Below are 13,477 nucleotides of genomic sequence, written 5' to 3' on the forward strand. Positions count from 1 at the left end.
TATGTATGACGTAGTTCCTTTCAAATCTCTTGTACAGGAATTTTCAAATCTATTGCCCTACTTTTTATACAGTGCCTTTCATATCTGTTTTATTATTTAGTAGCTTTCAGATCTCTCTACCTGTCTGTTATCCATCCGTCCATCCATTATCCAACCCGCTATATCTTAACACAGGGTCATGGGGGTCTGCTGGAGCCAATCCCAGCCGGTGACTTTCAAATCTAGCTATGTATCAAATTGTGCCTTTGATATCTCTTGTTTAAGGACTTTCAAATCTGTTTCCATCATTCTGTATACTGCTTTTCATATCAGTTTCTTTAGTAGTGCCTTTCAAACCTCTCTGTCTATAGTCATAGTGTCTTATATAGTGCCTTTAAAATCTATTTATTAAATATTTATATCTGTCTCTCTGTAGTGATGTCAGCTGTGACTCTTTCTCTCTCCTTCCCTCTCTCTCTTTATCTCCCTCTCTTTCTTTCTCCTCTCTTTCTCTCTTTCCCTCTATCTCTGCCTCCCTCTCTCTCTTTCTTTTCCCCCTCTCTCTCTCTCTCCCTCCATCTCTCTCACTCTCTTTCTTTATCTCTCCCTCTTTCTCCTCTTTCTCTCTCTCCCTCTCTCTTTCTCTCTCTCTGAGTCTGCACTCACTCTCTCTCTTTTTCTCCTTCTATTTCTCTCTCCCTCTCTCTCTTTCTCTCTCTCTCTTTCCCTCTCTCTCCCTCCCTCTCTCCTTCCCTCTTTCTCTATCCATCCCTCTCTCTCTCTTTCTGTCCATCCCTCTCTCTCTTTCCCTCTCTTTCTCTCTCTTTCTCTCCCTCCCTCTCTCATTCCATCTCTTTCTCTCTCTCTCTTTCCCTCTCTCTCTCTCTCCATCCCTCCCTCTCTCTTTCTCTCACTCACTCACTCTCTTCCTTTCCTCCTCTCTTTCTCACTCACTCACTCTCTCTCCCTCCATCTCTCTCACTCTCTTTCTTCATCTCTCCCTCTTTCTCCTCTTTCTCTCCTCTCTTTCTTTTTCTCTCTGTCTCCCTCTCTCCCTCTCTCTTTCCCTCTCTTTCTCTCCTTCTCTCTCTTTCCCTCCCTCTCTCTCCCTCTCTCTTTCCCTCTCTCTCTCTATCCATCCCTCTCTCTCTCTTTCCCCCTCTTTCTCTCCATCCCTCCCTCTCTCTTTCCCTCTCTTTCTCTCTCTCTTTCTCTCTCTCTCTCCCTCTCTCTTTCTCTGAGTCTGCACTCACTCACTCTCTCTTTCTCTCTCTTTTTCTCCCTCTATTTCTCTCTCTCTCTCCCCTCTCCCTCTCTCTCTCACTTTCTCTCTTTCCCTCTCTCTCTCCATCCCTCTCTCTCTCTTTCTCTCCCTTCCTCTCTCTTTCTCTCACTCACTCTCTTCCTCTTTCCTCCTCTCTTTCTGACTCACTCACTCTCTCTCCCTCCATCTCTCTCACTCTCTTTCTTCATCTCTCCATCTTTCTCCTCTTTCTCTCCTCTCTTTCTGTCTCTCTGTCTTTCTCTCCCTCTCTCTTTCTCTCTCTATTTCCCTCTCTCCATCCCTCTCTATCTCTCTTTCTCTCCCTCCCTCTCTCTCTCCCTCGGCCCCCCCACCATACTGAGCAGCACCACCGCCATGATGGCTCACACACTCGTGGTGGTGTCAGAGAGAGTGTCACTGGACTCTGTAGATGTGACAATGAGGACACACTTGCACATTTCACTTCTTCTCCGGCTTTTCCTGCTTTGTTCTTTTCTGTCCAGTGTGAATACAAACAGCTGGATTCTCCAGAATATTCTCGTTAGTGCAGATGTTGCCTGCTTGTTAGTTGACCTCATTTGTCCCAAGCTGTCATCTCTGGGTCTCCAGTGTGGTCCAATGGCCTGAGTTCCGGTCAGACATCAGGGCTGTCTTCTTGTTTGTTGACATGTGTGCTCATTGAGCTTTGCAGATGAAGATGGAGACTTGAACCCCCTGATTAATCCACTCGCTACGTCGCCTCGTCCATGAAGTGCCCTGAGTGGTTTTAATCGCACTGCACCTTTGCACATTTCAGAGGCCAGACGAAGGAGGCCCTCCTGCAGCTCAAGTCCTGGTTGGAGGGGAACCCAGCAGTAGTCGCCCACTACCCCGTGGAGGTGCGCTTCACCCAGGCGGACGCCATCCTCTTGAGCCCATGTTACCAGAGAGACAGCTGCTATATGAACATCATCATGTACAGGTGAGTGGTGGCACCAGTCCGTTAGGCTAGCTAAATATCTCTGGGTCAGGTATTGCCTTGCAGGGCAGAGTCTGTTCTGAGCAAAGGAAGGTGAGAACTGTCATCTTACCCAACATCATTACATACAGATGGGCACAGGGGGTGTGTGCCACCAAACTGAAGCACTTAGTCCATTAAGATAGCTATGTGCAAGTAATAACACCTGGGCATGGTGCAGCAGGGCATTGAAAACTGGCAATGCCCATTATACCTAAAAGTACAATCAGACATAATAGGAGTGCCCACATTGTAATAAAACTTAACATTATGCCCACTAAGTGAGCTCCCATGTGCAGATCATTTAGTGTAGGCAGGAACTCCTGGCAAAGCAGAGTGGTGGCACCAGACTTGAGGACCAAGTCTATTAGGTCAGCTAATCATCTCTGGGCAGGGGTAGCCAGGCTTGGCTACAGAACACCGAAGATAAATGGTAATGCCTTGCAATGCACAGTTTGAACTGCAGGTGGCACTGTTCTGATCCTGTTAAGGTGATAACTGTGACCTTCACCAACATCACTACATTCTGATGAGCACAGGAGGGTGTGCCACCAAAGTCACATGCCAGGCCTGTTTTAGATAGCTTTGTGTAACTACCCATTCCTGGCTATGGTGCTGCAGGGCATTGAAAATTGGCAATGCTCATTATACCTGAAAATATAATCAGACGTAATAGGAGTGCCCACACTGCAATTAAACAAATTGTTCCCATCAAGTGGGCTCCCATATGCAAATCTTTTATGACAAATAATGTTTTCTTGCAATGCAAAGTTTGATTCTGATCCTTTTAACACTAGAATTACCAAAGCTTACGGAAAAACTCGTAAATCCGTCCCACCTTAAATCCCTTCGCACCTCTCCATTCAGCGTCTTTTGTCTTGTAAACATGTCGATGAGCCCAAGCAGCAAGCAGCCTGCCATCCTGTCCTCCCACCGCCACAGAAACTGCAAACACCTCTCCCAACTGAAGCCTTGTCTATCAGGGAGTCCGGTACATAACAGGCTAAAAAATATCTCGTTATTTGGAACACATGCAGTTCAGGTGTGCTCCGGGTCCACAAAGATCTACGTAAGTGTAGTGTGTCAGAAATGTTGAACACATACCTAAAAGACAAACGTTTTCTATGTTTTAGTACTAACGACAACATTTCGACATGAAGTGTATAAAGTGTGAAGGTTCACAAAAGGTATAAGTATAACAGAACAAGTGCGCTTTTATTCAAGAATATAACTGGAGAAAAAGAAATTTAGTGTGGTTCATTGTAGCGACTTCTTTGGTAGTACAGCAGTAAGAGATGCTGACTCCTATTCAAAGGGTCGCCGGTTTGAGCCTCCCCGCGTCTCAAAATAAACGTTTTACGTAGTGAGCTTCCCTTTTTCTTGCTATTATACAATAGAAACATACATTTGATTTGAGTCTGTAACAGCCGGTGTAGATGTATGGGACTTGTAAAGGTTGCCATTTTTCGTTTTTATTCAGTTTTATTCTCTCAGTCCCGTTCACGCTCGCCCCGATCTGACACTGTTAGTTTTCAAATTAAGACGAACTACAACAGAGGTGAACTCGGATCGGAGAAAGAGAACAGAAGCCCTCTCCACAAGAAACGTCCACTCACATATAAGAACAACGCAGCTGCACCAGGCGTAAAGGCGAAAGTTGGCACCGCTGGGATGCTGGACGAGGTCCGGCGTCATCTGTGTGGACGCAGAAAGTCGGAAACAACGGAAGACAAACACCAATTTAAAGTAAAAAGCAATTTCTGTATTCTTGGTGAGTCAAAGAAACTGCAGAACCCCCCAGGTCAGTGCCACTGACTGGTCAGATCAGACCACCTGCCTAAAAGAAAGAAATCCATCCATTTTCCAACCCGCTGAATCCGAACACAGGGTCACGGGGGTCTGCTGGAGCCAATCCCAGCCAACACAGGGCACAAGGCAGGAACCAATTGCGGGCAGGGTGCCAACCCACCGCAGGACACACACACAAACACACCCACCACACACTAGGGCCAATTTAGAATCGCCAATCCACCTAACCTGCATGTCTTTGGACTGTGGGAGGAAACCGGAGCGCCCGGAGGAAACCCACGCAGACACTGGGAGAACATGCAAACTCCACGCAGGGAGGACCCGGGAATCGAACCCAGGTCCCCAGATCTCCTAACTGCGAGGCAGCAGCGCTACCCACTGCGCCACCGTGCCGCCCAAGAAAGAAATCCTCTCTTTTTATTACTTAACATTCATTAACCAAAGAGAGAAAAACATGGCAGTTCATTTTGAGGTCATACATAGGGAATCCATTCCCGGACGGTTTTATCCGTTCCCAGGAATTCGGGAATCCCGCATTTCATTCCCGGGCTCCCAGGGATGACACAGTGCACGGGCATCTCACATGTGAACGGTTTTAGAACAACCGGCACTTATTTTTAATAAAACTACTGCAATATGTTGACACAAATAAAAGACTAACCCTTATCTACAAGCTATTCATGCTGTCTTATAAGTACGTGTATCTTTAGTTGTGGTAATAAGAGCATAGAAAGCACAACGTCCTCACAGGTGGCGCAGTGATAGAGCCGCTGCTTTGCAGTAAGAAGAGTGTGGGTTCGCTTCCCGGTTCCTCCCTGTGTGGATGGTGCTTTGAGTACTGAGAAAACCGCTTATAAATGTAATGAATTATTATTATTAACGTGTCCATCGTGTGGTCGTCCAGGCTAGAGTGCACCTTCATGCAGAAGTACGCCAGCCGCTGAGAAAGCACGCTCTTCCTCTACTGAAGTAGGCGGCACAATCATCAGATACTGATACACTTGTTCTGAACAACACCCGCGCTTTCCGTTGTGCTGAAACACCGCCATTTCAGCTTTTACTGATGCATCCAGTTTCTTGTCATCATTCTGTGAAGTTTCTTGGCACAGATAATGCGGATGCAACAGACTGACGCATTGTGATTTCAAGTTGCTGTTCAAAGCTGTTGTCAGATGAAGTGTAAGCTACAGCAATGGCGCCACCTTCGTTATTTTCAACTATAACTCTGTTATTTCTTGATTGTTTTTGCACTTTTACATGCTATATATGTGAGCTTGGCTGTTCCCACTTCCCCGGGAATTACAGAAGTTTGGATGGATTCCCTAGTCATACATAAATTACTGTAAGTTATGTTTACATCCTGATTTATTACGTACAGGAGTGCATAACAAAATAAAGAGTCATCAGGGCACTCACATTCCTAAGAAATACGCCCTTATCAGCTCACACACACAACAGCAGTTTAAAGCAGTTTCTTATAGTTCAGTACAGTAGTTATAAAGAAATTACATTCTTATAGCTTTAATATCTTCATTAGATTTTGTTTGTTTAGATTAATAAATCCTTATTTATTTATTAAACCACTAGATATTAAGCCTGTTACAATAATGGGCGCTAGAACAGTAGTGCATTCTCTCTGAGAATTTTCTTTACGCTCATTTTCCTGTTCTTCTATAAATCTATTTGCTCTTCTGAGTCTTTCTCTTTTAGCATTTTTCTGACGCTCATTATCTTTTTTTGGGTGGCATGTTGTTAGTAGATAGTCACAGTAATATAGGCTTGTACGTACGTAATATTTTCTGTTACAGTAATACTGGCTTGTATGTGGCTGTAGATAGATAGATAGATAGATAGATAGATAGATAGATAGATAGATAGATAGATAGATAGATAGATAGATAGATAGATAGATAGATAGATAGATAGATAGATAAACTGATGTAATGTGCGGCGTGTAGTTGATAATCGTGCCTGTGACGTCTCTCCAGTAGGTACTGTGCAGTTCCCCAGCAAGTATTTTAATCTGTGCTGGCGTGCAGCTGATTATTATATGTGTGGTGTCTCCCCAGCAACGAATTTTATGTGCGCAAAAATAAATCTACTTTTAAAAGTCATCCTATTGTAATATCATGATTATTCGTATATTTAGGAAAACCCCTTCGACGACTGACACTTTACACTTTACTGGGCCAGGTTTCTTAACCGCAAATCTGACATCCTCAGAGTGAACACTTGCACAACAACAAACACTAATCCCACCTCTTTGGGGAAGCTGGTCTCCACGTCTCAGTACCCGATTGGATTTTTCGTGCCATTTGTTTTACCTCATTTCCAGAAATCCGATTGGATCGTCCGCGCGATATTTTATAGGTCCCGCCCTCTCTGTCTTGTGTGACGCGTCAGGCGGCCTTTGAAGCATCGCACCGTGCCCTGCGCATGAGCACTTCACCAGAAGACACACACACAGGGGTTTTATTAAAGAGGATAAGTGATATGTTTCTTATAGTTTTAAGCAAGAATTCAGAAAACAATCACAACTGGTTTATAATATCACAGGGTGTTCTGTTAATAGATAGATAGATAGATAGATAGATAGATAGATAGATAGATAGATAGATAGATAGATAGATAGATAGATAGATAGATAGATAGATAGATAGATAGATAGATAGATAGATAGATAGATAGATAGATACTTTATTAATCCCAAGAGGTCAGCATTTTCTCATAAAAGAATGCAAGCCATTCTCATAATTCTGTGCACAAGGTTAATTCTTTTTCTACCTAAATGAAGAACAAATAATATAGAAGTAAAAATCATATAGCTCTCTGCAGCATGAATTAATACAAAATACAGTCCTTGGTATTGTGAGTTAAATACTTATAATCATTACAGTTAATAATGTTTTTTTCTTTCTCACCTGCCAGTCAGTCTGCCCCACACCTGTCCTCCAACAAAGCAGCACGGCTTACAGAGCTCGCCAACGTATCGTGCAAACTCCTGTTTGTGATGGTCTTTATATAAGAAACATTTATATGTTACTTATATAAAAGCCAGATCAAATGTTATTTACCTTGATTTATTTACTTATCTTCCTACAGCGTAAAGTCACAAGTAGACTGCAGAGCTTCCTCAGTTTGATCGACACGGGCATGCGTGTAATGCCACGAAAAATGCCTGCAGACACTTCAGTACGAGAAAGCAGTCAGACTTCTTTTTTTGGGCACATACACCATCCAGATCTAAACTCTTGTCTTTTTATTTATTTGTTCAACATTTCTTGCATTTCCTGTCATGCTACAGTTACATAGATCGTTGTAGACACGAAACACACGTGAAATGCATGTGTTCAAAATCCATCCATCCATCCATTTTCCAAGCAGCTGAATCCGAACACAGGGTCACAGGGGTCTGCTGGAGCCAATCCCAGCCAACACAGGGCACAAGGCAGGAACCAATCCTGGGCAGGGTGCCAACCCACTGCAGGACACACACAAACACACCCACACACCAAGCACACACTAGGGCCAATTTAGAATCGCCAATCCACCTAACCTGCATGTCTTTGGACTGTGGGAGGAAACCGGAGCGCCCGGAGGAAACCCACACAGACACGGGGAGATCATGCAAACTCCACGCAGGGAGGACCCGGGAAGCGAACCCGGGTCTCCTAACTGCGAGGCAGCAGCGCTACCCACTGCGCCACCGTGCCGCCTGTGTTCAAAATAACGAGATATTTTTTAGCCTATTAGGTACCTGACTCCCTGATAAACAAGGCTTGAGCTGGGAGAGGTTTTTGCCGTTTCTGTGGCGGTGGGAGGATGTGATAGCAGGCTGCTTGCTGCTTGGGCTTATCGACATGTTTACAAGACAAAAGACGCTGATGGAAAGGTGCGAGTGGATTTAAGGTGGGCCGGATTTACAAGGTTTTTCGTAAACTTTGGAAAGTCCAGTGTTAAGTGTGATTTTGTCCAACATCATTACGTAGAGGTGAGTGCAGGAGACGGTGGGCACCAAAGTCAAATGCCACATCCGTTAGGCCAGTTTTGTGTAACTAATCATCTCTAGACGCGGTGTAGCACGGCATCAATAACCGGCATTGTCTATTATACCCAAAAATAATCCCACAAGATTAAAAGCAGTGCTCACAGTGCTGTAAAAATTAAAAAATGATACCCGCCAAATGGGTTCACAAACTGCTGACCATGGTATGACTGACGGTGTGCAGATTATTAAGAAAGCAGTCAGACCAAAGAGACAGAGCGTCCTAACCTTTGGGTTTTTGCTCTCACAGGCCGTATGGAAAGGACGTCCAGCGGGATGAATACTGGAGCGCCTATGAAGACATCATGAAGAAGGTTGGGGGAAGACCACACTGGGCAAAGGTAAAACCATCTGCCAGCCATGTCTGTTGTTTTGTTCACTTGTAGTGCCCCTGTGCTCTGTGGTGAGTATGGGGGGTGGGGGTTGAAGCCCATCTCAGAGATTCTTGTTGAGCGTCACGGCCGGTTCACTCTTTTATAAAAGTTGCCCACTGTCTCTAGAGTGAGGTGAACATGTTTTAAGAATATCAGTCAGGCCAGAGGAGGAGTCGACGCAGAAACGTCGAAGAAGATCAGGAACTAAAACAGATGTAGCAGGTGAGCATGAAGTACCACAGAGCATGACAAAGTGAAAACACATTTTCAGAAAGGTTTGCAAATTTCTTATTATTATTATTTTGGCTGCTCCCATTAGGGTTTGCCACAGTGGATGATCTTTTTCCATATCTTTCTGTCCTCATCATCTTGGTCTGTCACACCCATCACCTGCATGTCCTCTCTCACCACATCCATAAACCTTCAATTAGGCCTTCCTGTTTTCCTCTTATCTGGCAGCTCTATCCTTAGCATCCTTCTCCCAATATACCCAGCATCTCTCCTCTGCTCATGTCCAAATCAACACCATCTCGCCTCTCTGACTTTGTCTCCTAACCGTCCAAACTGAGCTGAACCTCTAATGTCCTCATTTCTAATCCTGTCCATCCTCGTCACACTCAATGCAAATCTTAGCATCTTTAACTCTGCCACCTCCAGCTCTGTCTCCTACTTTCTGGTCAGTGCCACCATCTCCAGTCCATATAACATAGCTGGTCTCACTACTGTCCTGTTGACCATCCCTTTCACTCTTGCTGATACCCATCTGTCACAAATCACTCCTGACACTCTTCTCCACCCACTCCACCCTGCCTGCACTCTCTTTTTCACTTCTCTTCCACAATCCCCATTACTCTGTACTGTTGATCCCAAGTATTTAAACTCATCCACCTTCACCAACTCTACTCCCCTCATCCTCACCATTCTACTGACCTCCCTCTCATTTACACACATGCATTCTGTCTTGGTGGTCCTACTGACCTTCATTCCTCTCCTCTCATATCTCCATCTCTCCAGGGTCTCCTCACCCTGCTCCTTACTATCGCTACAGATCACAATGTCGTCAGCAAACATTACAGTCCACAGGGACTCCTATCTAATCTCCTCTGTCAACCTGTCCATCACCATTGTAAATTAGAAATGGCTCAGAGCCGATCCCTGATGTAATCCCCCCTCCGTCACTCCTACTGCAGACCTCACCACGGTCACACTTCCCTCGTACATATCTGTACAACTCTTACATACTTCTCTGCCACTCCCGACTTCCTCATACAATACCACAGCTCCTCTCAGTCACCCTGTCATTTGCTTTCTCCAAGTCCACAAAGACGCAATGCAACTTCTTCTGGCCTTCTCTAAACTTCTCCATCAACATCCTCAGAGCAAACATCGCATCTGTGGTGCTCTTTCTTGGCATGAAACCATCCTGCTGCTCACTAATCATCACCTCACTTCTTATCTGAGCTTCCACTACTCTTTCTCATAACTTCATGCTGTGGCTCATCAATTTTATCCCCCTGTAGTTACTTCAGTCCTGCACATCTCCCTTATTCTTAAATATCAGCCCACCAGTACACTTCTTCTCCACTCCTCAGGCATCCTCTCACTTTCCAAGATTCCATTAAACAATCTGGTTAAAAACTCCACTGCCATCTCTCCTAAACACTTCCATGCTTCCACAGGTATGTCATCTGGACCAACAGCCTTTCCATTTTTCATCCTCTTCATCGCCGTCCTTACTTCCTCCTTGCTAATATGTTGCACTTCCTGATTCACTATCTCCACATCATCCAACCTTCTCTCTCTCTCATTCTCTTCATTCATCAGCCTCTTGAAGTCCTCTTTCCTTCTGCTCAACACACTCTCCTCACTTGTGAGTTTGTTTCCATCTGTGACTCCATTGAGAGGAGCAACAAGCTGTGGAATTAAATAATGAGTTGAATTAACAGCAAGAATCGGTTTCTCATTAAGAACCTGGTTGGCCTTTGAAGCCCCAACTTGGCTGCTCATCTCTTGGCTCGTTTCACATCTCAGTTCTGTTTGGCTGCCATTTATTGAAGAACAGAATCCATTCAGAAACAGAGAAGGGAAAAGGAGTTAATTAGGAGTGAAAACTGGTCACTGATTAGGAAATGGGTTTGAATGAAGACCTGCGGCCACTGCAGCCCCCCAGGATCAGAGATGGACACCCCTGTACTCTGTGGGGCAGGTTAAGAGCAGTGAGTGTATAAAAAGACCCTCGATCAGCTGTGTGCAATGCTTCTTTAAAGGAGGGGGTTGACGTTTTCCCATTGGGGCACACAAGCTTAACCTTTTAGTTGACCAAAGATTTTGGTCCCTCTGTCCCTGATCAGGTGTCTAGATGGTGCATTGAGTTGCCACCTCCGGGCTGTCACTTTGGGGTCATTTTATCAGACAAAGCTGCCAACCAAAGAGGCCTGGTGGGGAGGACGCTGGCACTCTTGCTGCAAGCGTGTTTGACAGTTTGCTTTTTTACCAAAGGCTTGTGTGCCAGAGCATAACAAAATGGGCAGTGCCAGCCTGCCTTTCCTGCCAATCATTTCTTTCTGTTGCTCAGTTGCTGAACACATTTTGGTCTTCTAGAACTCCTCATTCTCATCACAATCCCGTCTCCTTGCCCATCTTTCCCATTTTCCAGCCTTCTTCACTGCTCCCAATTTGTCTCACGCAGGCTCACCGATGTTCCCGTGAAGATTTCCAGCGGATGTACCCGAGCTTCCAGAAGTTCTGCTCCATCCGAGAGACGCTCGATCCAGCGGGGATGTTCCTCAATCCATACCTGGAGAAAGTGTTCTTCTAAATGAGCACAGAAATGTCCGCAGTTATCCAAAGTGCCAGGCGTTTTCTTTTTTACAAGGGTCTGACCAAAGTGCAAAGTGAAGCAAATCCAAAGGTCAGACCCCTCCATTGATCCCGCTGAATTTGGGGGCCTGAGGCTGTCGGCCCTCATTCCAGGGTGTCCCGGCTGATTGTTTAAAAGTTTGGTCACTCAGGCTTTCTTTCATCCATATCACCTCTTAGGTTGGCTTCCTCTTGTGACTTGTGGCATTTGGAGTCACCGCCGTGTTTTGATTTCTCTTTATCCGTCAATAAAGAAGTGCTGTGTGAATCAAAGCGATGTGTCTGTCCATTTGTGAAGCTGACATCTGACTGACACTGCTGATTTCTTGTCCCACTTCTGCCATTGTGGCTTCCTCCAAATGCCCACACTGCTGGTGACCTGACACACCCGACGTATGCCAAGGTGGTGGCGTCCAAAGGACGTGAGGATGTTTTGTGCACTTCGTCTACTTCTGTCAGCACTCTGAAACATATCCCAACAGGGCAACATTTACTAAAGGTTACTCCAGGTGTAAATTACTCCAGGTGACCTCCGTCATGGGCAGTCAACGGTTGCTTCAAAAGTTAAATGAAAGATGGCACTGAGCATAACGTAACAAGAGAGACTAAGAGACCTTAAAAGGGCACACAATACATGGAGGGTACTGAACCCCCCCAGGCACGGCAGTAATGTCACAGTCGTGAAGGTGACCTTCTCATTTTAGGCTCCGTTTTCTGGTGGGCCTCAAACGTGTGCTAGAAATTGAATCGATTTAAATAATCACCCCAAAGCACCAGGCAGGAGGAAGCTTGTCATCCACTTTTATCTCTTTTGGTGAAAATGGAGATCAGCAGAAGGGGAAGACACAGAACCGAAGATGCAGCCCTTATTTATACACCCGGCTTACGTATGTGCGGCAACTCAGTCACGCAGTATAAGGCTTCACGGATTGGTTAAAGCACAAAATCCCGCACTGTACGCTTAAGCTACCGTATTCTAATTGGTTACAGTCCATCGCCTATACGGGGCCCTCAGACCTTTGCAGTTTCCTGCGTGTGTGCGTGCGGTGGAGCCGCACTTTCCTTACATTCCTGTTTCTTGTTCTGCGTCGAGTACTCGCTGACCTGCCCTTCGCTCAGCCTGTTAAAAGTAAAGACCCTTCACTCGCACAAACGTCCACAGGCCACGGTGCCCTCTAGTGGTTCTTTTTATATCGACTGGCCCTCGCGGTAAGATCAGAATTTTTATTTCAGTCCTGCACATCTCCCTTATTCTTAAATATCAGCCCACCAGTATACTTCTTCTCCACTCCTCTGGCATCCTCTCACTTTCCAAGATTCCATTAAACAATCTGGTTAAAAACTCCACTGTCTGTCTGTCTGTTTATTCACATTCAATAAAGTTATTATAACCCTTTTTAAAAATAACATTTCTAAACGTATGAAACAACAGCATTAAGCATTAATCAAAAATCTTCAATGCTACTCTTATCATATCTCAAACACTATCATAACTACCCATCTCATAATTATACATGTATAACAACATAACAACATTTCAGCCATTCTATAACTTATTTAGACCTAATGAAGTTTACAAAATATACATTTAGATAGATAGATAGATAGATAGATAGATAGATAGATAGATAGATAGATAGATAGATAGATAGATAGATAGATAGATAGATAGATAGATAGATAGATAGATAGATAGACTTTATTAATCCCAAGGGGAAATTCCCATACTCCAGCAGCAGCATACTGATAATAACAATATTAAATTAAAGAGTGATAACAATGCAGGTATACAGACAATAACTTTGTATAATGTTAACGTTTACCCCCCAAGGTGGAATTGAAGAGTCACATAGTGTGGCGGAGGAATGATCTCCTCAGTCTGTCAGTGGAGCAGGACGGTGACAGCAGTCTGTCGCTGAAACTGCTCCTCTGTCTGGAGATGATCCTGTTCAGTGGATGCAGTGGATTCTCCATGATTGATAGGAGTCTGCTCAGCGCCCGTTGCTCTGCCACAGATGTTAAACTGTCCAGCTCCGTGCCTACAATAGTGCCTGCCTTCCTCACCAGTTTGTCCAGGCGTGAGGCATCTTTCTTCTTAATGCTGCCTCCCCAGCACACCACTGCGTAGAAGAGGGCACTCGCCACAACTG

At 44.9% G+C, this 13,477-nt stretch overlaps 1 protein-coding gene across 1 annotated transcript in view; it reads left to right on the forward strand.

Annotated features, from left to right (window-relative positions):
- LOC114647645 (L-gulonolactone oxidase-like) overlaps positions 1-11,474 on the forward strand; it is a 232,601-nt gene extending 221,127 nt beyond the window's left edge. The window contains exons 10-12 of the mRNA XM_051925415.1: positions 2,040-2,204; positions 8,345-8,435; positions 11,158-11,474. Of these exons, the coding sequence (XP_051781375.1) occupies positions 2,040-2,204; positions 8,345-8,435; positions 11,158-11,286 (385 nt within the window). The 3' untranslated portion in view covers positions 11,287-11,474. The remainder of the gene's footprint in view (positions 1-2,039; positions 2,205-8,344; positions 8,436-11,157) is intronic.
- The last annotated feature ends 2,003 nt before the right edge of the window (positions 11,475-13,477 follow it).

Source organism: Erpetoichthys calabaricus, chromosome 3, assembly GCF_900747795.2.
Source record: "Erpetoichthys calabaricus chromosome 3, fErpCal1.3, whole genome shotgun sequence".
NCBI lineage: Eukaryota > Metazoa > Chordata > Cladistia > Polypteriformes > Polypteridae > Erpetoichthys > Erpetoichthys calabaricus.